This window comes from Megascapheus bottae, chromosome 15 (genome assembly GCF_031878675.1).
Source record: "Megascapheus bottae isolate mThoBot1 chromosome 15, mThoBot2.hap1, whole genome shotgun sequence".
Taxonomy (NCBI): Eukaryota; Metazoa; Chordata; class Mammalia; order Rodentia; family Geomyidae; genus Megascapheus; species Megascapheus bottae.
Window position 1 is genome coordinate 27,664,929 of NC_143523.1, and position 24,848 is coordinate 27,689,776.

At 38.6% G+C, this 24,848-nt stretch overlaps 1 protein-coding gene across 5 annotated transcripts in view; it reads right to left on the bottom strand.

The window, feature by feature from the left end:
- Nucleotides 1–1,453: 1,453 nt before the first annotated feature.
- Nucleotides 1,454–24,848, bottom strand: part of Exoc6 (exocyst complex component 6) — a 135,023-nt gene continuing 111,628 nt past the window's right edge. For 2 of the 5 annotated variants that reach the window (XM_090346251.1, XM_090346252.1), the window contains exons 21-22: nucleotides 4,264–4,376; nucleotides 1,454–2,573 (exon numbers count right to left, since the gene is read on the bottom strand). In XM_090346251.1, coding sequence (XP_090202377.1) covers nucleotides 2,441–2,573; nucleotides 4,264–4,376 — 246 coding nt within the window. In that variant the 3' untranslated portion in view covers nucleotides 1,454–2,440. Of the gene's footprint in view, nucleotides 2,574–4,263; nucleotides 4,377–22,598; nucleotides 22,680–24,848 lie in introns of those variants that run through there. The other 3 variants (XM_090346255.1, XM_090346253.1, XM_090346254.1) reach the window with 2 other exon arrangements.

Sequence of the window (24,848 nt, forward strand, 5' to 3'; positions counted from 1 at the left end):
GACCAGACTGTGGAGGATGACCCACGATGGGTTTGGTGGGGGACCCAACAAATAGGGGGTTCAGAAAGGGCACAGAGCTCACCCGTTCGGTTGGGAAAGGGCCCAGGGCTTGGGGGCTAAGCCCAAGATTAAGAACTTCGGACAAGATCTCTGCTGGGCCGACACTTGTCAGTGGAAAGATGCAGTGACCCTTTAGGGAACAGGCCTTTCTAGTGGCGGGTGCGTCCAGGACATTTTCCCTCTCAAAATCTGCAACCCCTCTCCTCTCCTTCCTTCTCCCAGGACCAGAGATCCTAGGGTTGATTCAGCTATCCAGGGCAAAGTCAGAAGCAACTCACCGGTGCTGCCAACCAAACAGCGATCCCCAGGGCTGCAGACCCCTGCCCCACCCGCTTCCGTCCTCCGCTTGTTTAACCCTTCTCCAGCTGCCCTGGACACCATTATATAGACATTGGCTCCCTCCCTGCGGACTGAGTCCGCTTCACCACGGTGACGTGCTTATGCATATTTAAAGCGTCCGGAGATGAGTGTTGAGTGACGGCCGGAGGCGGTGGGCAGTGCTGCTCACTGAAGGGGTAGAGGTAGGGAGTGGCGGCCGAGCCCGGAGCCCAAGCGCCAAAGCTGTGCGCGCGCCCGCCCGCTGGCTGGGATTTTTTGCGCCAGAACTTCCCGACTCCAGCAAAGCCTCGGGGCTGCTGGCTCCGGTTTCGGGGATCCCCACCTCTTAAGCTTCCCCGGTGCCTTTCTTCCCTTTGGCCACTCCAAGGTTAGAGAGCCGGGGTTGCTCTGTTCTCCTAGGCTCTTCAACTCCCGGCCGGAGCTCCCGGTTCTCGGATCTGCTACTGCAGAGATCCTTCAAGAAACGGCAGTTTCACTACCGCAGCAGCTTTGACTCCAAAGCGCCAAAGCAGCACACGTCCCCGACATCCTCGTGCCACCATTGGGGTCTCAAATTCTCCTCCTTCTCCCTCTCCGACTCTCCCAGTCAGACAGGCTTGGTGGCCCTTCCCAGGGCTCCGGATGCCTCAGCCCGGAGCACCCAACTCCCCACTGAGTACCCTGGGCCCGAGCTGTGTGTGGGCGCCTGGGGGGAGCTGGGTGGAGTGTGAGGATTATTAGTAAAGAAGAGCCCCTGGGGCCCGGCTGCAGGCGGTGCAAGGCAGCCCGGACCCCTAGGCAGGGAAGGGCAACGGAGGTCAGCCACATTCCTTAGCCTTTAAAGACAGAGCTGAGTGCACATGGGTTTTCTCCTCTGTCCAGATTATATTGTTCTGGATGGATAGTTACCCATATTTTTTGAGAAATAGTTTTTTTTTTAATGTGACACCTTTTAAGAAATGGGCTGGTAAAGAGAACAGATACTGTTTTGGTGTCACACCCATCCAATAATTAGGGTATCACAAACACCTTTTCTGGAGGAAGCAGTGTGAAATGAGAACCTCTGATTGCACAGTTTTCAACAACTTCTTTAACCTTTTAATATTTCATCATGAAATCAAAAGATGTAAACATAGTTCTTTACACTTATTTTACAGAATCAGGTACAGTCTTTCAGGTATAAATCTGCAAAATGCAAAGTGTTCCACATAAATACAATACAGAGGAATAAGGGTCAGATTTACTTGGACATTTGGGATTATGGCGACTCATACACAGGAAAATGTACATCTGCTTTAGGTTTCCACAGAGAGGATATAGTTTGGAGGTTATTTGACTGGACTGTGGTGACTCCCAGTGTGGGAAGAACAGCCACCTGCCCTAGAAAAGCTGCACCTGAACTGGTAAGCCCTTCATGTCCTCTTTTAACCTGAACAAAGCTGAGCCAAAGTGGGGGCAGCACAAGCAAGAGAGATGGATATTGCAACTAGTGAGCACAACATTACATCTTTATAAAAACAAAAACATTTTCTTCATATTCCGAAAGGCTAAATTAAACCATCCAAGTAAAACAAACAACTCATATTCTTACTAAGTTTGATTTCAGCAAGTTTTAAAGATTCACATATTTCCTCTCAGAATCAAAAACTTTATTTAAATCACAGAGGTGAAAATAAAAAGCTGTTAAGTCTGAAAATGACAGTGAAATGATTGCATTCCAAAACCATATACTGATGCTCATTCAAGTAGAAAAAAAAATACTTATAAGTAGAGGCATAAGTTTTTCCTCCATTTGCAATTAGTTCAATATACAATTTTATTTTATTTATATATTACAGTTTTGCTTTTTCCCCTAAAACTGAAAAACTGTCATGTTTTTCATATATAAAATAGCACTTCATTATTTAAAAATCCAACAAATGGTACTTGTTATTTCTTGTTTAAGATGACATCAGTAGATTTTTCTCTACTGTATTTTCGAATTCTGTATCCTAAAACCATGCTCATGAGGGACCAGTGCTCAGTCATGGATTGCCTTTTCTGAGAGCCAGCAATGGGATGCCTATGTGTGCTGAGACATGCCATTCACCAAACTTCTCAGCTGTTTCACTACTGTCTCTATCAGCTTCTGTTTGTCACGATCATTCTTCCTGAACTGAGCAAATATATTGTTCTTTTTGTTAGTATCCTTCATCCTAGAAACACATATAAACAAACAAGCTTAGATGAAAATGAAATGCTGTGCTGTCACAACTAAAACACATTACCTTGGCATATCATACAATGATTCTAGGCCTGATAAATATTCTTCAAAAAAACAGGTATTAGGCAGGTGGCCGATGGTTCACACCTGTAATCCTAGCCATGCAGGAGGCTGAGACCTGGAGGATCAAGGTTCAAAGTCATCCCAGAAAAGTTGAAGAGACTCTATATCCAATTAACTATCAAAATGCTACACTTTAGGCATGAGCCAAGTGGCAGAGCACCAACACACACCCAATACAAACAGGCACTAATAAATTTACAACTATTGAAACTGCACAAAACTATCACTTTTGTCTTAAGAGTGATGGTTTTGCATTAGTATGTAATCTAAAAGATGCTAGGTTCTAGAGACAGGGAGTCTGGCCTAGAGGTAGAGTGCTTGCCTAGCATACAAGAAGCCCTGGGTTTGATTCCTCAGTACCACGTAATCAGAAAAAGAGGGAAGTGGTGCTGTGGCTTAAGAGGCAGAGCAGGCGCTAGCCTTGAGCAAAACGTGTCCAAGGACAATGTCCAGGCTCCTGAGTTCAAGTCTCAGGACTGGCAAAAAAAAAAAAAAAAAAAAAGCTAGGTTCTAAATATCATAGTATTTTCTATGTTACTCCATAAAGTATGCTAAAATACCTTACACAGATTCTGTCAGTCACATTCATAGCAAAACCAGATAAAAGGAGAAAACAGCAACAGAAAATTCAAAGCCATGTTTCTGTCTCATGTTTCCTTTTTCTCTTAAAGTTTCTGATGTTCTTTCCAAGCAAACACAGCTCATTTGAAATATGGAGAAATAATATAATTTTAATTTAAAACCTGAAAGTTCTAATTATGATACTTAAAATGAAGACCGTGTGTACCACAGATGGAGAGGAAAAAGTAACACCTCAGTCTCTGTTTAGCTGGACAAGATGCTCCTGTAAATCCTGCTACATCTGTTTTTACAATATTACTTTTTTTTTTTGCCTGGGGCTTAAACTTAAGGCTTGCGCACTGCCCTTGAACACTTTTTGCTCAAGGCTAGTGCTTTGTCACTTGAGCCACAGCATCACTTCTGGCTTTTTCTTTGTATGTGGTACTGAGTAATCAAACCCAGGGCTTTGTGCATGCTAGGCAAACTCTCTACCACTAGACCACACTCCTGGCCCCCTAGTATTACTTTTTAAAGTCAAATTACCCTTACCTTCAAAGAGCCCAAGAAGCATGGTGGCAAAACCCCAAATCCTGACCATATTTTACAAGACTTTTTTTTTTTAATGATATAGACTGCATCTCTGTATTTATCTCCAGTTAGCTGGTTTTTTTTTCTGTCTCTTAAGAAAAAAACAACTCAGGGTCTGGTACAGGGCAGGTACAGGGTCTGGTACACTACCACTGAGCTATATCTTTAATCCTTCAGTAAACAGTAAGGACAATTAAGACTGCAAAATTCAGGCTCCAACGCAAAATCACATCACTATAAACAACTCTGAAAGTCAAGAAAGAAAGAGACTTATCTTTGGTTATTAAAATTGAATCCGCTTTTAAAGTCCCTCTAAATACTTCTCTTTGTAGAAATTTCTAATTCTTCATCATGTAACTAAATCAAAACTTGCTTAAAATTATTTTTAAAAGTTTACAGAATGTACTTACTTCTCCAAAAGAATAAGGGCTGTGCTTGGATTCACACGAAGGTACTTAGAAGCCGGTTGTCCATAATCAGCTAGGTAAGTAGACCAATCCCAGACCATAAACAAGTCAAGGAGCTGAAGAGGATACATAAACCTTGATTATTTATTCATAGATAAATGAAGTACTACTGTTCTTTATCCATTTTAACATGACTTGTTCCTTAAGATGAACCAGAGTAGGGAAATTATTTTTCAAAACTTCAGTAGCTATACTTTATTACCCGAATACATGTTTCACTATGAAGTCACTGATTGTCAGCAACTGCTTTTCTAATAACTTTATGATACTTTCATTTAATTATATATAATAAAATGATGTATACATTATGCTAATTACATGAACACTTGTATTTATCTTTACAGATTATATCTTTATTCACTGCTCAGTACTCAAATTTATTAATAAATTGCTACTGTGCTACTGTGTAAAGAATTGTAAATCTTTTTTCTTAGAGGAATGTTTATCTTTCAAGAAGCTATTTGTACCCAGATTTTCCTAATGTAAAAGCTCAGATAATATCAATTAAGGACATTAAGCAACCTCTGTTGGATTCTCCCTGGTGACAGATCTTCACACTACTGTTCAGAAAGGAAGGCTTCAGGATTCAGCCTGTTAACTCTAGGCAATCGTTTTGTATAAACAAACAACAACAAAAAAGAAGCCCTCTTGTTTTCAGTACTGTCTTAAAATTGACTATTTGCTTTATAAACTCCAGGGAGAATCATGGTCAAATATAGAAGTAATCTTTTAAAAGCAATAGCAGGACCTAACCAAAGCACCAAACTCCTTCTCCAACTTTAAAACCCTAATCCCCTTTAAGCCATTTAAAACCAACTTCCTATCCCCATCTCAATTGTTTCAGAAAGCTAAATGCTTTACTTACTACTTCCTTTAGTTTTCATATCTTCTTTTTTTTTTTAACTTACTTTATAAGTAAGGGGTCTACTGTTTTTTTGTGATCAAATGAAGGAAGCATTTGTATTTACTTAGAGGATACATAAGCCAACCAACTGACACTGAGAGATAAAGCATTTAGGGGGATTAAAGCCACCTAAAGAAACGTTAGAAGAAGCCAGCTTTCCTTTAGGAAGGCATGGGGCTTTTTGACTCTGTTTCACATCCAATCTACAACATTAATAAAGATTCCTGCAAAGGAGTAAAATGCGATAATGAAATGGTAACTATGAAAAATTGCTCTATTTACTTTCAGATAAGATGACATTAGAAACCACACCAAAAATTGAAATACTGGGACAAAAACTCTAATTAGGCCTTGTAAAACCTCTGAAAACACAAAGGGAACTACTGTAATTCTTGTTTATGGACAAGTACATTTTCCTCTCCTTTCAAAAGGAGAGGGCTACTTTCACACTCTCTGAAAATGTCACTGAAAGAACTTCTCTGGACAATGACTCTGCAGTGTGTTTAAGAACCTTAATGGCTATGCAATAATAGCCAGTAATATTTATAGAAGTAGAGCTCAGAAAACAATAAAGGCAGATGAAACGTTACATGCAAAGAAAGTAATCTCAAGCATGTTATTTGGTTATTAAACCTCAATATTAAAGGAGCTGGTTAAACAGTGAGGTATCCTTGTTTGATGAATTTCACATACGTACTAAAATTTATATTTATGAAGAATTTTAAATTACTTAGGAAGATGTTTATGATAAATGTTACTTAATTACAGAAAACCCCATCAAAAAAGACTGGAAGAAAATATGAAAAAATGTTAAGAATGGTAGTTATCTGTAAGTGAGATTATGGGTAATTTATTGTTTCTGTTCTCATAAAGCTGTTATACATGTGGTCAACACTGTAGTTAAAGCAAAATTCATATATTATATATGCTAAAATAAATTTCAGTAATAAACAGCCCCCAGACCATGGTCCTTAAAAATAAATCCTCATTTTGAAGCGTTTCTCTTTCAAGTGTCTGCACCAGTGCATGTAAATGTGCATGCAGCCAGCAGAAAGTCACTGCTTAATATACTGGCTATGATCTCCCTTTCCAAAAGGCAATAACAATGTGACCTTAGGGATATGAAGAAGAAGAAGAAATCTTTAAGTATGGCTCTTTTATTTTTTATTTTATTTTTGGGGGGATCATCTAGCCCCCGGTGGGAAAGGAGTCGACTTAATGAACTTAAACAACACATCAACTCCAACAGTGAATAAAGAATTGGTTCGTCTACATGCTTGCATGCATGCATTATCATCCACACACAACCCAGGCATTCCTAAGCAATTTTCACATATGATCAAATACCATATGCAAATTTCTCATAGGCAGATACTCAGAATTCCAATCACTAGAAATTATAGAAATCACAAAATTGAACCTACCTGACTACAGAGACAAATCTAATCTATATGTGTTCACATTTACATTAATAATATATGAAAATACACATCACACATAGTTTGTAGCTATCTGTGGGGATCTACACATTAACAATGAAGGAATACTGTGTCAATGTGGAAAAAACAGTCAAGTATCAGTCATTGGGCAAATATTGACTGCCTATCTACAGTGGGCCAGAAGCTATGCTGGGCACCAGTGATAACATATTAAGAACAGATATCTTTCAATAAGTATGTGACCATATGGAAACATAGTTTAAAAGTGAATAAGTAATATTTTGATAAAACATGAAGAACTAATTTTAAAAAAACACAAAAATTCACACAAATCAGTTTAGTGTAAAGCAAGTCAGAAACACTGTTCGGAGCCTCTGAGGCTTCTTGTTCCCATCTATACAAGGATTTTTCCAATGTACAATAAAATTAGAATAAGTAAGGAGCTGGGCACAGTGGCTTATGCCTGTAATCCTAGCTACTCAGGAGGCTGAGATCTGAAGCATCCTGGTTCAAAGCCATTCTGGGCACTAAAGTCTATGAGACTCTTCTCTCCAATTAACCATTAGAAAACTGGAAGTGGCGCTGTGGCTGAACAGGTAGAGTGTTAGCCTTGAGTTAATGAGCTCAGGGACAGCGCCCAGGCCCAGAGTTTGTCCCATGACCAAAAAAAAAAAAAGAATAAGGAGAAAAAACTTCAGAAAGTTGTCAGGAAAACTCAAAATGTGTTCAGTACAATAAAGCCACTGTGTAGACACTCAAGAAGTAATTGATGATGCTACGACTGCAGGTTCAGAGGAGCTTTTTTCTTAAACTTCAGGAATACAATACCAAAAATCAGCACACTGCAGATCACTTTGGCTTATGCTGACAGTTCTCTGAAAAATGCCAATGATGGCTTGGAGACATGGAGGCAAACTGTAGCAACCAAATGCAATCATCTCCCAGTCTTTTCCTAAGGGATTGATGAGAGACTCAAGAGTCTCTCATGGTATTATTAGAGCACTAGGTCTCATAATTGAGTAAAATGACTATCGTAGAAAAAACATTAATATTTCTTAATGGTTTATCAGTACCCTTCACATATAACAATTACTACTAGGTCCTTTTTTTTTTTCTATTAAAACATCTTTTTGGGTGCTTATCAGGGGCTTAAACTTAAGGACTAGGTGCTGTCCCTAAGGTTTTTTTGCGCAAGGTTAGCACTCTACTACTTCAGTCACAGCTCCACAAGTCTCACTGATTTTCCTGCCTGGAATGGTTTTAAACCTCAGCTCTCGGCCTTCTGACTAGTTAGGATTATAGGCATTGAGCCACAGTTACCAGGTAACTTCTTCATTTTTAAAACTGTTGGACTGCTGGGTGTCAGTGGCTTACACCTTTAATTCTAGCCACTGAAGAGGCTGAGATCTGAGGACTGAGGTTCAGGGAGAAACCTCAGGAGCCAGCCAAAGGAGGAGTCTGTAAGAGTCTCACCTCTACTTAACGACTAAAAAGCTGGAAATGAAGATGAGTAGCTCAAAGTGGTAATGTATTAGTTTGGGGCACAAAAGCTCAAGTACAGTGCCCAGATCCTGAGTTCAAGCTCCAGGACCAGCATAAAAAAAAAAAAAAAAAAAAAACCCACCCCTCCATAAAAAAAAAAAAACACCCCACAAACAACAACTGATGGACTATGATTGTAACATTAGAACTCAATTGTATAAAACTTCATCTCCCCTTTTCAAGTTTTACTTTCTTCAGATAGCAATTTTCTAATAATACATGTTATTAATCATATAAAATATCTTCTAGTCTTTAAAATTAACAGTAAAACATAGTCTCACCAGGTGAATTTATTAATATATATACCTGATGGTGAAAGATGTAGATCAAACATGAACACAAAGAAAATTCTCCCCAGATTATCCAAAAGCAATTTTACAGATACTTATTAAAGGATAAAGTTAAACATAAAATAATGAAAATTGGTACTAAGTTTTTTAAGTGGCTTGTTTCCAATAAAGTAAAATAATTCCACTAAACCTTTTTGGGAAATAAGCCAAGTATGGTTCATATGAAAATGAATATCAAAAGAGAATGCATCAGTTCTATTTCATCATGATTTATAAGATTATCTGAAATTAGTATCCTAACATTTTTCCAACTAGCAATTCAAAACTACCTTTTACAACTAATCTGAACATATCAGTAGATTTATAACCATCATTGTAAGTGAGTTGTACGTTTCCTTTCTTCAGTGAGCCCTGTGTGCCTAGCACACAAAAAGACCAGCTTAAGGAAAGAAATGTTAGCATGGGTGGTCCATTTACACGCTCAAAATAGTTGAAACATTCAGAATCATGGAGGAATTCGTAGTGTCATCCCACTGAGCTTGCTGACAGTTTCCCATCCTACAGATGAGATGGGCTCCCAATCTATACCCATGGAACTTGGAGTCTCAGGCCTGTTGAGATCACTGTGTGAATGACAGTGAGTCTAGGCAGACCTAAAATCATTCTATGGAACTCTGAAGTGGCTTTTTGCTTTTGTAAAACTGAACTCACAGTGCAGGTCATTTTTCCCTTGAATCTGGTTTAGCTTTCTTTGTTTTGGATCTTTTGGATTTTGCTTTTGAAGCACCTCAGGGGCAGTGACCCACGACAGAAGATAAATAAAGTTAAGCCAACCTCAAGAGAAAAGCAATTGGGGATACCAGGTTTGCTTTTGTAAATGTGAACAGTGACCTGGGGGCTCAGGGTCAACCTTAGCCTTCCCTTTTCCAAACACAAAATCCACCTGGGACCTCAGGGTTGCTTTGCAGATTCCAGGAGTAAACCAGGAGATCATTTTTCCTTTGCTTCCAAAAAACAAAGCTGGTGCACAGGTTTCTAGAGTGCTTCTGAGACTTAAACAACAACACAACCCTTAAACCCAATACAGCTTTAAGGAAAAAATTCTTGTCTTTCAAACAAATCCTGAGTCATTAGCTACTGGGAATTCAAGACGAAAAGGTCTTCCTAATTAACCACGTTGTAGGCAAATACAATCACTAAAAAGACGGTAAAATGGAATGATGAACTCTACAGATTTTCAAAGCCCTTGCCATTCCACATAGGGAAAATTACATGCAGAGGACAATTTTATGTAGCAGCCAGAGGAGTTTAGTCAAAAAACCAACAAACAAAACAAAACAAAAACTAAAAACCGAAAAAATAAAAATAAAAAAAAGAGAAAGGAAAATCACAGGAACCTCCCTTTCTTGCTTTTGCTTATTAACTGGCCTCAAATTTCTTTCTGGCTCTCTGACATTCCTTCACCCACGTCTGCCCTCTGTAAATGTCCCATTTGCCGAATCTGTTTTCTGCCAGTCCTTCCACTCTCACTCTCTGAGGATGAAGGTGAGCTTGTGCACACTGTGCTGGGAAGGATGGTTAAGAGCACTGAATCTTCTAGTTACTTGACTTCAGGGACCTGCGTGCAAAAGAAGTAGAATGGTGTAGTATTCTGATAGTAAACTAAGCTATGTGGTCTTAGATAAGCATGAGCTAAGGTATAGAATTTGGAAAAATGTAGGATTTCCATAATCAGATTTATATGCATTTACATTTATATTTTGCTTTAGTGGAAAAAGTTTAGGTCGATATCATAGCTACCATGGCATACAGTTGTGTATGAATAGCTAATGTGTTAGCTTGGTGATTCAAATCAATTTCATCAAAATAATTCACAGGTAATAACCAAATGGGGTATATTATTAAAAGTTCATTGTCCTCTTCTAGTCTCAGAAACAATCACATTTAACTTCCTTTTAATTATAGTGACTATACCAGTCTATTATTTTTTTTTCTAATTTTAGATTTCTCATCATACAACTATTGTGTATAAGAATTTACCTTACTTATAGTTTCCTATTTTTTGGTAGCAATACCTCAACTCTTCTGTTATTTTACTTTTTTTTTCTTTTTCCTTCCCAGTCCGGGGGTTTGAGCTCAGGGCCTGAGAACTTTCCTTGGGCTTTCTTAAGGCTAGCACTCTTCCACTTGACCTACAGCACCACTTCTGGCTTTCTTTGTGTATATGGTACCAAGGAATCGAACCCAGGTCTTCATGCATGCTAGGCAAGCACTCTACCACTAGGCCAAACTCTCGGCCCTGTATTTTACTTTTTAGTGTGAAAATAAAAAGGTTCTTCTGTATGGAGAGAAAAGAAAATGGAGAGGGTACGTGAGTGTGGTTGTGATTTATATGAAAAGAAAATAATGCAATTGTTCAAGGGAGAGTGATCGAGGGGGGTGAGCTGATAAAGTCCATTGTATGTATCTATGGAAATGTCACAATGAAACTTTCCCTATATAACTAATATATGCTAAGAAAAAATTAAAATAGGGGAGTAACTTTAAGTAATTAAAATTATACCATCATTTTAGCTTTTCTAAAGTTTTAAGATGTACCATATAATTCACTAAAGCATCTAAATCTAAATTTAGAGTGCTCTTCTCCAGACTCCATAATCCATTAAAAGTCATCCCCAAACGGGAATAATATAATGTGATTCTTTGTAACTATTAGTTTTTTAGGTGATAGCTTTTCTATATTGTAATACACAACCTCATTCGTTTTGTTGCCGAATAATATTCCATATACCAGATTATGTTTATCCAATTATCATTTGATGAACATTTGTTTTGTTCTGTTTGTGCCAGTCCTGGGCTTGAGCTCAGGGCCTGAGCACTGTCCTTGGACTTTCTCAAGGCTAGAGCTCTACCACTTTAGCCTCAGCACCATTTCTGGCTTTTTTTTTTCTTTTCTATGTATGTGGGACTGAGGAATCGAACCTGGGTCTTCGTGCATGCTAGGCAAGCACTTTACCACTAGGCCAAACTCCTGGCCCCAACATTTGGGTTTTTAGTGAATATCAATAGTGCTGCCATAAACATTTGTGTACAAGACTTTTTGTGGACCTATTTTTATTTTTCTTGAATATATGTGTGTGTGTGTATGTGTGTGTGGGCCAAGAGGGTGGCCTTGTGGTACAGTGACTGCCTAGAGTGCATGAAGCCCTAAGTTCAATTCCTTGGTACCACCTATGCAGAAAAAGCCAGAGGTTGTGCTGTGACTCAAGTGGTAGAGTGCTAGACTTGAGAAAGCACAAAGACAGTGTCCAGGCCCTGAGTTCAAACTCCAGGACAAGAAGGAAGGAAGGAAGGAAGGAAGGAAGGCAGGCAGGCAGGCAGGCAGGCAGGCAGGCAGGCAGGCCGGTCCCTTGGCTTATGGTGGGGCTTGAACTCAGTGTCTACAGACTTTCCTGCCTGAGCTGGTTTTGAATTGCAATCCTCAGGTCTCAGCTTCTTGAGTAACTAGGATTACAGGAATGAGCCACCAGTGCCTAGTTTAACAGGATCTTTGACTATCCACTTAAGAATGGTAGCACATTGCCGGGCACAGTGGCTCATGCCTATAATCCTAGCTACCCAGGAGGCTGAAATCTGAGGATCATGGTTCAAAGCCAACCCCAGGCACTAAAGACTGTGAGACTCTTATTCCAATTAACTACTAGAAAACCGGTGCTATAGCTCCAGAGGTAGGGCAGTAGCCTTGAGCTGAAGTGCTCAGGGACAGTACCCAGGTCCAGAGTTCAAGCCCCAACACAGAGAAAGAGAGGAAAGAGATGAGAGAGAAGAGAGAGAGGGGAGAGAGGGGAGAGAGGGGAGAAAGGAGAGAGGGGAGACAAGAGAAAGGAAGGGGGGAGGGAGGGTGGGAGGGAGAGAAAGAAATGGAGAGAGAGGGAGAGAGAGAGGAGAGAGAGAATGGTAGCATATTATGCAGCTGAGTTTTAAAAGATTTCTTTTGGCAATTATAGCTTAAAATGCGACATTGATCAAGATGGATTATACTCATAAAACTGATATGTTGAATTGTAATCACTTTGTACAACTAGTAAAAGATAATACATATTTAATATATTTATTATATATTATATATTAATATATATTTAAACCCAAAGTGATGGGTATTTTTTTAGCTAAAGTTTCTTGAAAGTTCTTTATGAATGCACAAAGTTATTAATAAATTCCTATCAAGAGTTTATTCTCTACTTCTGAAAAAAAAAGCTCTATAATTGTCCAGTACAAACTGATTTCATTCAGTTTTCAAGTAGATCCATTTCAAATAAATATATAGGACTGAAATTTTTTTTTTTAGGACTGAAATTTTTAAACATGTGTGCATGCAAAACTTGTTTTTCTTCAGCCATTAAGTACACAAAAGATTACAAACCACCATACAGTAAAGCCACCAGCACAACCATGTTTATTGCAGCACTATTCCCTATAGTAGGTATAGAATCAGCCCAGATGATCTTCAATGGACAAATGGATCAAGTACATATGCACAATAGAATTTTACTCATCCACAGAAAGAATGTTGAACCATTTGTAAAGAAATGGAAAGATTTGGGAAAAAAATTATATTGAGTGAACTCAGATCCAGGGAGAAAAAGAACTCATGTTTTACCATATATGTAGAAGCTAGATTTAGGTTACAAACTCACAAATAAATATGTTGGGTGGTATGCAAGTATATGCAAATGTATTAACAGAGATACAGTAGATTCACGGGACACCTCAAATGGTGTAAATCCTTACAAAACCAAAATCAAAGTTCAGCAAAATAAAACACTAGGAAACAGGTACTTGAAAAGGGTGGGGTGCAATCAAAGAGAAAGTGGTAGACAAATGAAGAGGAGAAGAGCGGGTAAAATGCAGACAAGAATCCAACATATATCTTACAAAATTAAGAAGAGGGGAAAAAAGGGAGGGGAGTGGAGGGATGTGTGAGACTATTGGAAGGGGTGACTCTCATCAAGATACACTGCATTTATAAACTGTTTTGTTAAATGGCAGTTCCCTTGTACAACTAAATAAAGATAATAAAATAAATTTTAAAAATTTAAAAATGGCAGGGAGTTTGGTCTAGTGGTAGAGTGCTTGCTTAGCATGGACGAAGACACAGGTTTGAGTCCTTGGTACCACATACACAGGAAAAGGGGAAGTGGTTCTGTGGCTAAAGTGGCAGAGCTCTAGCCTTGAGAAAGCCCAAAGATAGGGCTCAGGGCCTGAGTTCAAGCCCCAGGACTGGCAAAAAATAAAAAAAATAAATTTTTAAAAAAATTAAAAAATACTACACAGGAATTAAAATTTGAAAATTGCTAAAGAAGAAAAAAAAAAGGTATCGAGCAACTTCCTGATGTTGTAAGGTAGGACACACATAGGTGAGGTACACTCTCCTAATTATCCAAACCAGAGACATGGATTCAGTCTATTTAACCCCTTTCTCGTACAATAATTTATGCGTCTAATTTACTGCTCAGCTGTGCCAATTTAACTTCCCAAATATTTCCTGAGTTCACTTTGTCCCTGTTTTCCATCCCTATTATTACTGTCCTAATTCAGACACCATAATCTTTCCTCCAGGGCTTTTGGCTTCATCTCTCCCCTCTTCTAGTACTCAGAACCCACCAAGCTCCACACTGTACCAGAGATCCAGTCAAACAAATTCAATCATACTGTCTGCTTACAGAAATGGAGAGGGGAATTTGGGCTTGAACTCATGGTCTAAGTGCTTTATCCTTAGCTTTTTTTGCTAAAGGCTGGCACACTCTTACCACTTGAGCCTCTGTTCCACTTTTGGCATTTTGGTGGCTAATAGTCTTTCCTCCCTTGGTTGGCTTTGAACCATGATCCTCAAATCTCAGCTAGGATTACAGGCATAAGCCAGTGGTGCCCAGCTGTGTCTCCTTTTGTGTGTATGTGTGTGGGTGGGGGGGTTATGGGGCTGGGTGTTGTCCCTGAGCTCTTCAGCTCAAGGCTACTGCCCTACCCTTGAGCCAAGCCCTACATCCCATTTTCTAGAGGTTAATCTAGATAAGAGTCTCAGATCCTTTAGTGCGGGGCTGGCTTTGAACCTTGGTCTTCATATCTCAGCCTCCAGAGTAGCTAGGATTATAGGCGCGCCTGACCTCTGTTTCTTTTTGACACATAAGTTTACAAGTCTATGCTAAGCTCCTGTCTCACATATTAACAACATGATTATATTACTATTTACTTCACGTGTAATTATTAGTAACTTGGACATCTCTGGATTTTTAGCCTCATGTGAGTCTGAAAGTAAGTTACTTTATTTAATACAATTTCATTTGTGCTATAGAGTACTACATTATTTCACAATCAAAGTTGTGCTCTGAGATTATCTTTTAAAAACTAGTGATGTCACAATTTAACAAGTTAAGAAAACATTCCCGGGTCACACATTCATTTCTGTCCAGATTAATTACATCATATGTAATACTTATATAACCATTAGTTATATAACAACTTTACCAATGCAGCTCAAAGACTTCTAATACTAAGAAATCAAATCCTGAAACTTGTGATGAGAGTTATTCACTAGACTTTCAGTTCTCTTTGATGAGTCATTTTGCTTCATTGAAGCTTCAAAGAAATAAGATCTTCTTGTGTGAATTGACTTTGGAAGAACTTAAGCAACAAAGGAAGATAATATGGATTAGCCAGTGAAAACAATTGTACGTTGACGTGTCTATGCTTCAGGATATGGCAAGTAGTTGGGTGAAATAAACTAGACTAGGCTGAGGTTTCTTTATATACTTCTTTATGGTGGAATTGTTAAGAAAAATAAGAAGACAGGAATAATTAAGGTTTTTTTTTTTTAAATTAGAAAGAATCTAAGTAGGCATTTTCCACTAACCCTTATTCTCCATATGAGATAATGGTTGTGATTTAAAATGAAGCAGATGAAAACTTCTGAGAGTTTAACAACTGAATTAATTTAATCTTCAATAAAATTAGCTATATGTTTTGCTCCAAAATCTTAGTAAGTCAAGCAAGAATTATAATTTAACATTAGTTATGAATGCTAGCTCTGGCTTTGAAGGAGGGACTAAATTAAAATGAAAGACTTGAGATATCAGAGATATCTTGTCATTCCCTTCTTTAAAATGGAACTCAGGCTATTTAGAGTAAATGAAACCAACTAAAACTATTAAGCCCCAAGTGCCTCAATAGGAAAAGGAGGATAAGTTTCTATGCAGATTAGTCAATACCTTAACATTCAGTGTAAAAAGAAAATTGGGGGCTGGGAGTTTAGCCTAGTGGTTAAAGTGCTTGCCTACCATGCGTGAAGATCCGGGTTCGATTCCTCGGTACCACATACATAGAAAAAAGCTGGAAGTGATGCTGAGGCTCAAGTGGTAGAGCTCTAGCCTTGAGAAAGCCCAAGGACAGTGCTCAGGCCCTGAGCTCAAGCCCAAGACTGGCAAAAAAAAAAAAAAAAAAAAAAAAAAAAGTTGGGCCACTAGTTCTAGCTCTTGCAAAGTATCTTTGGTGGAATAGTGGGCTGAATTCCAGACTCATATCAAACTTGCTATGTCTTCTCGAGATAATCTCTGAGTCCTAAGGTACAGATCCTCTGCCTTGTATTCCATAAGGTATGCAAACTGAGTCAGACCACTGTAGATAAGCATATTATGGGTTGGAGAGGCAGCACAGTGGTAAAACACTTATCATGCACAAGGTCCTGAGTTGGATCCCAAGCACAAATTAAATAAAAAATTAAAAAAGGAGACATAGAATGACTTGCAGTCATTTCTTTCTTTGAAAGATTATGGATTCTGTAATCTTTATTTAAAAAATCAAAATATGTATTTAGTTTACTTTTCTTAAAGGCTCTTATTTATTAACCCCTAATTATCTATTTACTTCCAGACTCAACTGTATATCTAATTACATCTTGTCAGGTATAATAATAAACATGCCAGAACATTTGCTGCCAAATAAGTTTCAATAGACAATTGTGGTCTTTCCACAGCTTCAAGGCATGATTTGAAGGGGAAAAGCGGGGGTGGGGTGGGGGGGGTGGGGGGGAGAGAACAGTTACCAAGCCATGCTGAAGCTTAGACACTAAGGCAGGAGCCCAGAGCATGTAGGTAAGGCTTACTTTGTGCCAGATAATTAATTACCTGAGTGCTTAGTTCCTAGATTCAGTGTCCTGAACAAGGTAACAGGGATAACACTAAAACCCTGTGAGTAATGCTGGGATCCATGAACGTCAAAATGGGCTATAGATGGACTTTAAGATGCAGTTTGGTTAAGAAGCAGCTATTGCCATCACATCCTCACTACAGGTTATGGCAATAAAATACCAAAGGGAAAATAAACAGAAATAGCAAGAGGACTTCTTGTTTTAAGAAGATAAATGCAGCTCCTGGAATAAAATGGAGGGATCTAAGATCTACTAGGCTTGTCCAAAGGGGATCTGCTCTGGGGCAGTGCAATAAGAAATCCCCACCTGACCTCTGGATAACCTAAACAGGAAATGAGGACATTTCTAAGCAAAATAGATAGGCTGTGTCATCCTATTAGGATAATTGTTTCCATTGACACTTCGTATAAACATCTCACACTAGGCCATCAGAAAAAAACCTAAACCATAGCATCTCTTCTTTGTAAGACATAAAAACAATGCCTGGCCCAGGGCCCTCAACCCAGTGAGGATATACAGTTGTACTGATGACAATTAGAAGAACGAACAATAAGAAAGAGAGAAATAGGTAAGAATGATAGAAAGTACCTTTAAGTATTTGCAGGGTGGTTAAAAATAAATTTAGAAAATGTTACAGGGGCCGAGAGCATGGTCTAGTGGTAGAGTGCTTATCTAGCATTCTCCAAGCCCTGGGCCAATTCCTCAGTATCCACATAGTAGCGCTGTGGCTCAAGTAGTATAGCACTAGCCTTGAGAAAGCCCAAGGACAGTGCCCAGGCCTGAGTTCATGCCCCAGGACTGGAAAAATATACACATATATATTAAAATAGAACTTAATTCTTAGTCAGAACCTGGAGAATTAAGAGAATAATCAATGATTTTTAAGAGCAGACATAAAAGACACACTATAAATGGAATTTGTTACAAGTCAGCACACTTAAAAGAACAACTTTAAAATACTGTACATTTGATTACTGTTCTATAAAATGTCAGAAGTTGGCTCTATTTGGTTGGGGAAAAGTAAGTCTTCCATTCTCTCATAGAATCAATATTCTATGAAGATTATTTTGATTATATTTTACTTGAATACAAAAATCCTTAAGAGCTAGCTTTTTTTTTTTTTTTGCCAGTCCTGGGGCTTGAATTCAGGGCCTAAGTACTGTCCTTGAGCTTTCTCAAGGTCAGAGCTCTACCTCTTGAGCCACAGCACCACTTCTGGCTTTTTCTATGTATGTGGTACTGAGGAATTGAACCCCAGTCTTCATGCATGGTAGGCAAGCATTCTACCAGAGCTGACCCAAGAGCTTGCTTTTTATGATATTGTCTTAAACCATAGCTGCTATAATAAATACCACAGACTAAGTAGCTTGTAAGAAAATTATATCTCATACTTCTGAAGGTGGACCACAGTAGATGTCAACAGTGTATTCATGATTATGCACTTCCAACCCCTTTTTATTTATTTATTTATTGGCACTGGTCCTGGAGTTTGAACTCAGGGCCTGCCTGCTATCCCTAAGCTTTTGTGTTCAAGGCTACATAAATATTCTCTCTCTTTCTCTTTCTGTGTCTGTCTGTGTCTGTGTCTGTGTCTCTGTCTCTCTCTCTCTCTCTCTATCAGACCATTTGAGCCACAGTTCTACCTCAGCTTTTTTGGTACTCCAATTGGAGATAAGAGTATCACAGGCTTTTCTGCCCTAGCTGACTTTGAACCTAAGGAGGTAGGATTACAAGCATGAGCTACTAGTGTGTCTGGCTTCTAATCCAATTTTTAGAAATCAATTTTCATTTTGAGCTAACCTTTTGAAGGAGTTATATCAACTCCTCCTGTATCTCATCTTTTCCTTATTTAGCAGACAGTTCAAGCACTGTATTTGACACTAGGCTGGTGATAAACTGTCTGGGGTAAAGGAGATCATAAGAATAATGGGAAAGACAGTCACACCAATAAAACTACCAAGTAACGTGCTACATACACTTATACAACTGTGTATAGATTGTGGTAATTAGAGTCTTCAATGTTGCTGAGTCCAATGGGTGACAGAAGACCAGAGAAATTATCCTAAATTGTATCAAAACTAAGTCTTATGAAGGAATTAATAAAGTAAGGGAAGGAGTATTTCAAGTGGACATGACAAGAGAAAAGGCACAAATATGTGAATTTGTTGAGGCTAAATCAAAAAGTATAAATAAAGGAGTTTAGGACAGTCTGAGGGAAGAGACAGGATTAAGCATGATAGGATATGAATGATTTGTTTGGGAATTTTAGGTAGCCACTCAAATGCTTTATACAAGGGAGCTGATATGGTCAGTTTCATCTGGGTAACTCGAAGAAGTTTATGCCTATAATCCCAGCTACTTAGGAGGGGCAGAGATTTTGGTTCAAAGCCGGCCTCAGCAAAAAGTTAGCAAGATCTCAATTCTAAAAATCAGCTGGGTATGTTGGTTTACACTTGTAATCCTAACTATGTGAGGGGTATAGGTAGGAGCATCACAATCTTGGGCAAAAATTTGATTCCCAACTACAGCAAAAAAGAATGACATGTGGCTCAACTGGTCTGAATTTAATCCCTAATACTGCAGGAGAGAAGGGGAGGAGGGAGGGAGGGAGAGGGAAACAGAGACAAAGACACAGAGAAAATCAGACAGAGAATACTTAGGTAGGAAATATAATGACACTTGTATCTACTGAGAAAGACAAGTAGCTACATTGGCAAAAGGAAGATGAGTTTGAGAAATACTTAAATGGAAAAATCTCTAAGGACATGCTGCTTGACTGGATATAGGACATGGTAATGATTCCAGTAATCAAAACAGAGAACATAGAAAAGAGACAGATCTGAAAGTAAGGCAAGATGACACATCGACAGCTTTGTCCACAGAGGATAGCAGTACCCACTAAACAACGTGTATGTATGTGAAGTATATGGTTTCTGTAGGAGAGTAGCTGGCTGCAGATCACCTCACCCAGACAAAGTATAGACAGAGGACTGTTAAGATCTAGCCTTTGAAAAAGAGTTTTAAAGAGAACATGATCGACATTATTAAATGTGGCAGAAAGAGCAGGCAGATAAGGGCTAAAACTGTTTACTAGCCTTCTTTGGTAACTTGAGTGAATACTGTTTTGGAGTGCAAAGGACACAGGAGAGGAGTAAATGAGAGACAAGGACACAGGAACAAACTACTCTTTTCAGAAATTCAATGTGAAGGAAAGAAGAGGGATTAGAGTATGTCTGTGGGTGATGGTAGTCAAGAAAAAGCTGCAGCAGAGGACAAGCAGATGAACACTAAAACAAAGACCCATGGAAAAGACTAGAGAAAAGTCAGCTGTGAATGGAGGAAAGGAAACACACAGGTAATCTGTGTGGCAAGCAAAGTGAGTCTCTGTGGTATTGGAGCTTTCCCTGAGAGGAGAGTAACAAAGGCCATGTGTAGAAAAGGGGAAGGAATGAGAACTGTCACAGCAGGGAAGAGAATGCACACCACCACTGGAGAAGGCTGTAAGTCAGAGCTTTAGGAGGAAAGTGAAGAAAGCAACCTGCCAAACAGCTACAGGAAGCTAGGGAATGAGCGGGTCCCAGGTGGAATGGAGGAGAAGTAGAAGCGATGAGGGAAGGAAGGAGGAAATAGGAAAAAAAATAAAAAAAGAATGGGAGCCAGGAAGGAGTGAAATAGGAAAGGTGAGAGAGCCTTGTCCAGATGTGTGACGCCCTAGGTTTGATTCTTAGACTGGGAAAAACCAAACCAAACCAAAATACCGTGCAGAATTATGCTATTATAAATAGGGAAAATCCTATTTTTGCCCAATTGCACATAGGTGCAATTAATTTTGTATATTGTCACATTTTCTTTTTCTTTTTTTTTAGCCAGTCCTGGGCTTGAGCTCAGGGCCTGAGCACTGTCCTTGAACTTTCTCAAGGCTAGAGCTCCACCACTTGAGCCTCAGCCCCACTTCTGGCTTTTTTCTATGTGTGTGGTACTGAGGAATCAAGCTCGGGTCTTCGTGCATGCTAGGCAAGCACTCAACCACTAGGCCAAACTCCCGGCCCTATTGTCACATTTTCTAAGTTGAATACTTCTCTAGAACAAACTGACTGGTGTACTTTTTGGCAATTATTCTGGCAGTTCCCAGTAATTCTACTTTTTTTTATTAAAGAATTTATTAACATTGATTTTTACATCATATTTCAAATGTCATGTTTAACAAACAAGTATTCAAGAAGGGAATCTCTATATATATAATCACTGGCACTTAGAACATAATTAAAATTAAGCTGAGAGTTTGTATGTCATAGGTACATATTAATGTATGTAATAAAACATTATGTCTATAGAGTATTTAGCCCATCATAGATTTTTTTTTTTTTGCCAGTCCTGGGCTAGAGCTCAGGGCCTGAGCACTGTCCTTGGACTTTCTCAAGGCCAGAGCTCTACCACTTGAGCCTCAGCACCACTTCCAGCTTTTTTCTATGTATGTGGTACCAAGGAATCGAACCCGGGTCTTTGTGCATGCTAGGCAAGCACTTTAACCACTAGGCCACACTCCTGGCCCCCATCATAGATTTTTATGTCTATATAGTTATGTTTATATCTCCAAGACCATGTCCATAATATTGGGTACCCAAATATTGAGTCATCGCCCTTGTACTGTCTGGATCTAATATCCACATCCCAGTAATTCTACTTCTAAAAGCCTACTGAATGCTTACACAAGTGTTCAATATATACATATAAAGGTCATTAACTGCAGCACTATATATGTGCAGAAAAACCATATATATATATACACATACATAAATATATGTATATTCAACAATTAGGGGCTTGGTTCAATAATAAGGTTGTATTTAGTGTAGAATAGTGTGAAAAAATAAAGAAGATCCACATTAATCAAAATGTAAACTATAGTATAACTGATCCAAGCTCCTATGAAAGAGAGAAAATAACTATATATGGGCTCATAAGTTTGCGCAGTACATGTGAGAATATATATGCCTTTACATTATAAAGACCTTACAAAGGAACATACCAATTACCCCAAGAGACTGAAGATGGAAGAAAATTAGAGCTTTTTCCTTTATGTCTGATTTGCTTGTTTGTTCTAAACAGTGAGCAGCATGTAATGTCAATCTCCTGGATTTTAATAGCTACTTTTTTTTTGCCAGTCCTGGGCTTGAGCTCAGGGCCTGAGCACTGTCCTTGGACTTTCTCAAGGCTAGAGCTCTACCACTTGAGCCTCAGCACCACTTCCGGCTTTTTTCTATGTATGTGGTACCGAGGAATTGAACCCGGTTCTTTGTGCATGCTAGGCAAGCACTCTACCCCTACGCCAAACTCCGGGCCCCTCTCCTGGATTTTATAACTCTACTGTAACTATATAGAAAGCTACCATTGAGAGAAACCAGGGGAAGTATTCATGGGGGCCTGTTTGTAACTTCTTGAGGGTGTATAATTACTTAAAAATGACAAAATAGGCTGTGGTGAAGCTTTGCAAGAGAGTGCTTACTTTCCAGCAGGTGTATAAGGCTCTTAGCTCAACCCTGAACACCAGAGAGAAACTAAAAACCAAAATAAATCAGCAAATCTATGATATTTTTGTATTTGCTTACTTATGCAGAGTTGCTATTGGTTTCAAACAACTATTTTAGAAGGTAATTTTCTACACTATTCAACAATCCTTTATTCTTAAAACTATAAAAACCTAAGTTCAAAATGTATATTAATAGCTGCAGGTACATACAGAAGTCACACACATACTTAAGTATAGAACCCACACACTGAAGCCCAAAGAAGAAACAGCAAAAGCCATTTAGGTTTAGACTAATCCTTTATAATCTAAACTCTCCCAAAGGGCAGCATATTTTTCTAATATCTGGACCTTAAGGTAAACTTCATGAGATGTCTGGTCTTGTTGATTTCAGGAGTAAACCCAAATACAACTTTCTTTAATTCTTTGGCACTTCAAATGAATTTAGGCTTGTCTGAAGGAAAAAAAAAAAAAGGAGCTGTGTGAACAAGCTTGTTGTCCTGCTACTATATCTCGTCAAGTATTCGGATACTACAACTTTGGCAAATCCCATTAATACTTTAAGAAGTCAAAGACTTTAAAACTTCTAAAGAAAGTTCCTGTGAAGTAGTTATACGGGCAAGTTTAAGCAAGAACTATGTGCATACAATATGGTAACAAATATAATGCAAACAAAAGAAGATTTGTTTAATTACAGTGGAAATAATTGATATTTAAAAGTGACTTCTTCATCATAAAAGAATAAACTGGACTAGTGGCAAAGAATTGTATGTTATGATGCATTAAGATTAGAAACAGAAGGCAACAATTTCAAAGTAAAACCTTGGCAGACACCCAGTCTTCATAGCAAGAATTCTGGCCAAACAATTCCTTTATAGCTCCAAAGCCCATTCCTATCCCTAAAGTCAGATATCAGTGCTGTTCATTCTGAGTCAAATACAGCTTGAACCCTGAAAAGTTATGAAGTTCTTCTCCACAGTGATGTGTATCAGAATTACTTTCATAAAATTTAGTACAATTATTTGGTAGTACAGAGAAATTAGGAGACAATGTACAAGAGGGTGAAAGAAAGCAAAGGAGGTGAATGATGAGAACAAAGAGATGGGAGTCTAGGGTACATCATTTTCAGGCAGCAGCAGTGGAAGGAAATGTCAGCTCTTAGCAATCTACGATGAGGCCCACCTAGCACATGAGCTATGCCTCTTGCTCTGATGAAGCTTGGTCAATATCAACCAATGGCCTTTGAAATATGTAAGCATTACTAAATATGCTAGAAAAAGACTCCCTCCTCTAAGGTAAACTATATAACAATCTTCCCTCCTGGCTTTCATTAAATTATTAAAATGTATTGTTGAAATAGTCCAGGAAAGTTTCCCAAGGTCATGCTGGAGTTATTAAGAAAAGTAGGATTGTATCCTGTCTCTGGCTTCCTACTTCTTGTCAACTTTTTATTCAAATGTTTCAGTAATTTTCTCTTATACTCCTTAGTTTCTGTTTTAATTCACCTTGCAGTAGTGGGAATTGCCTAGGGATAAGTAATTGTTCTACCACCCAATCCTGGCCTCTAGATCTTAGTTGATGCCCTTTAGACAAACTAACTTTGTTTTTGCTGATGTCCAATAGTCCAAATTAATTTCATTATTTATTACTTGTTTGTTTTTTACAAGTGCTGGGGCATATGAGCCACTGAAGTATTTATTTCATAAATGAATGAGTAAGTAAGTAAAGAAAAAGGTCATCCACATGTAACACTTTTTACAGCAAAGTTTTAGGACTTCATTAACAAAAATTAAATTTATTTTTGGGTGCCAGTGGCTCACATCTGTAATCCTAGCTGCTCAGGAGGCTGAGATCTGAGAATCGAGGTTCAAAGCCAGCCCAGGCACTAAAATCCATGAGATTCTTATCTCCAACTAATCACTAGAAAACAGGAAGTAGAGCTGTGGCTCAAGTGGTAGAGCAGTAGCTCAGGGACAGCATCCAGGCCCAGAGTTCAAGCTTCATGACCAACCCCCCCCACAAAAAAAATCAAATTTATTTACAAACTATACTGTTCTAAAATGACTCTCTTGTATATTATAAGATACATGTGAAATAAATACATTTAATAAGTGAGGAAAAACCAGGGCCAAGAGAAAGTACAAGTAGAAAAGATGATATTACTATACGAAGTTCCAAGGACACTACCTGATGGTCTCTGGGTGGCTAGGGCAAAAGCACACAACTTATCTGAAACACAAACTAAAGCCAAAAGGGTTCACAGGCTCATTACTGTAATCCCAGCACTCAGAGATCTGAGGATCATGGCTCTGTCTGTCTAAGCAGAAAAACCCATAAGACTTTTTATCTCCAATCAAACACCAAAAAGCCAAAAGCAAAGCTGTGGCTCAAACAGTACCTTGAACCAAAAAAAAAGGAAAAAGCTCAAGGATAGCACCCAGGACCAACATAAAAAAGGAGTGGGGCTGGGAAAAGGTTTGAGTGGTATAGTGCTTACCCAGCAAAAATGAGGATCTGAGTTCAATCCTGGGTACTACCAATTATGTATGTATGTATGAGACAGATACATACAAATACATCTATGTATATAGATAGATAGAAAGAGAGATAGAAAGGGGAAGAA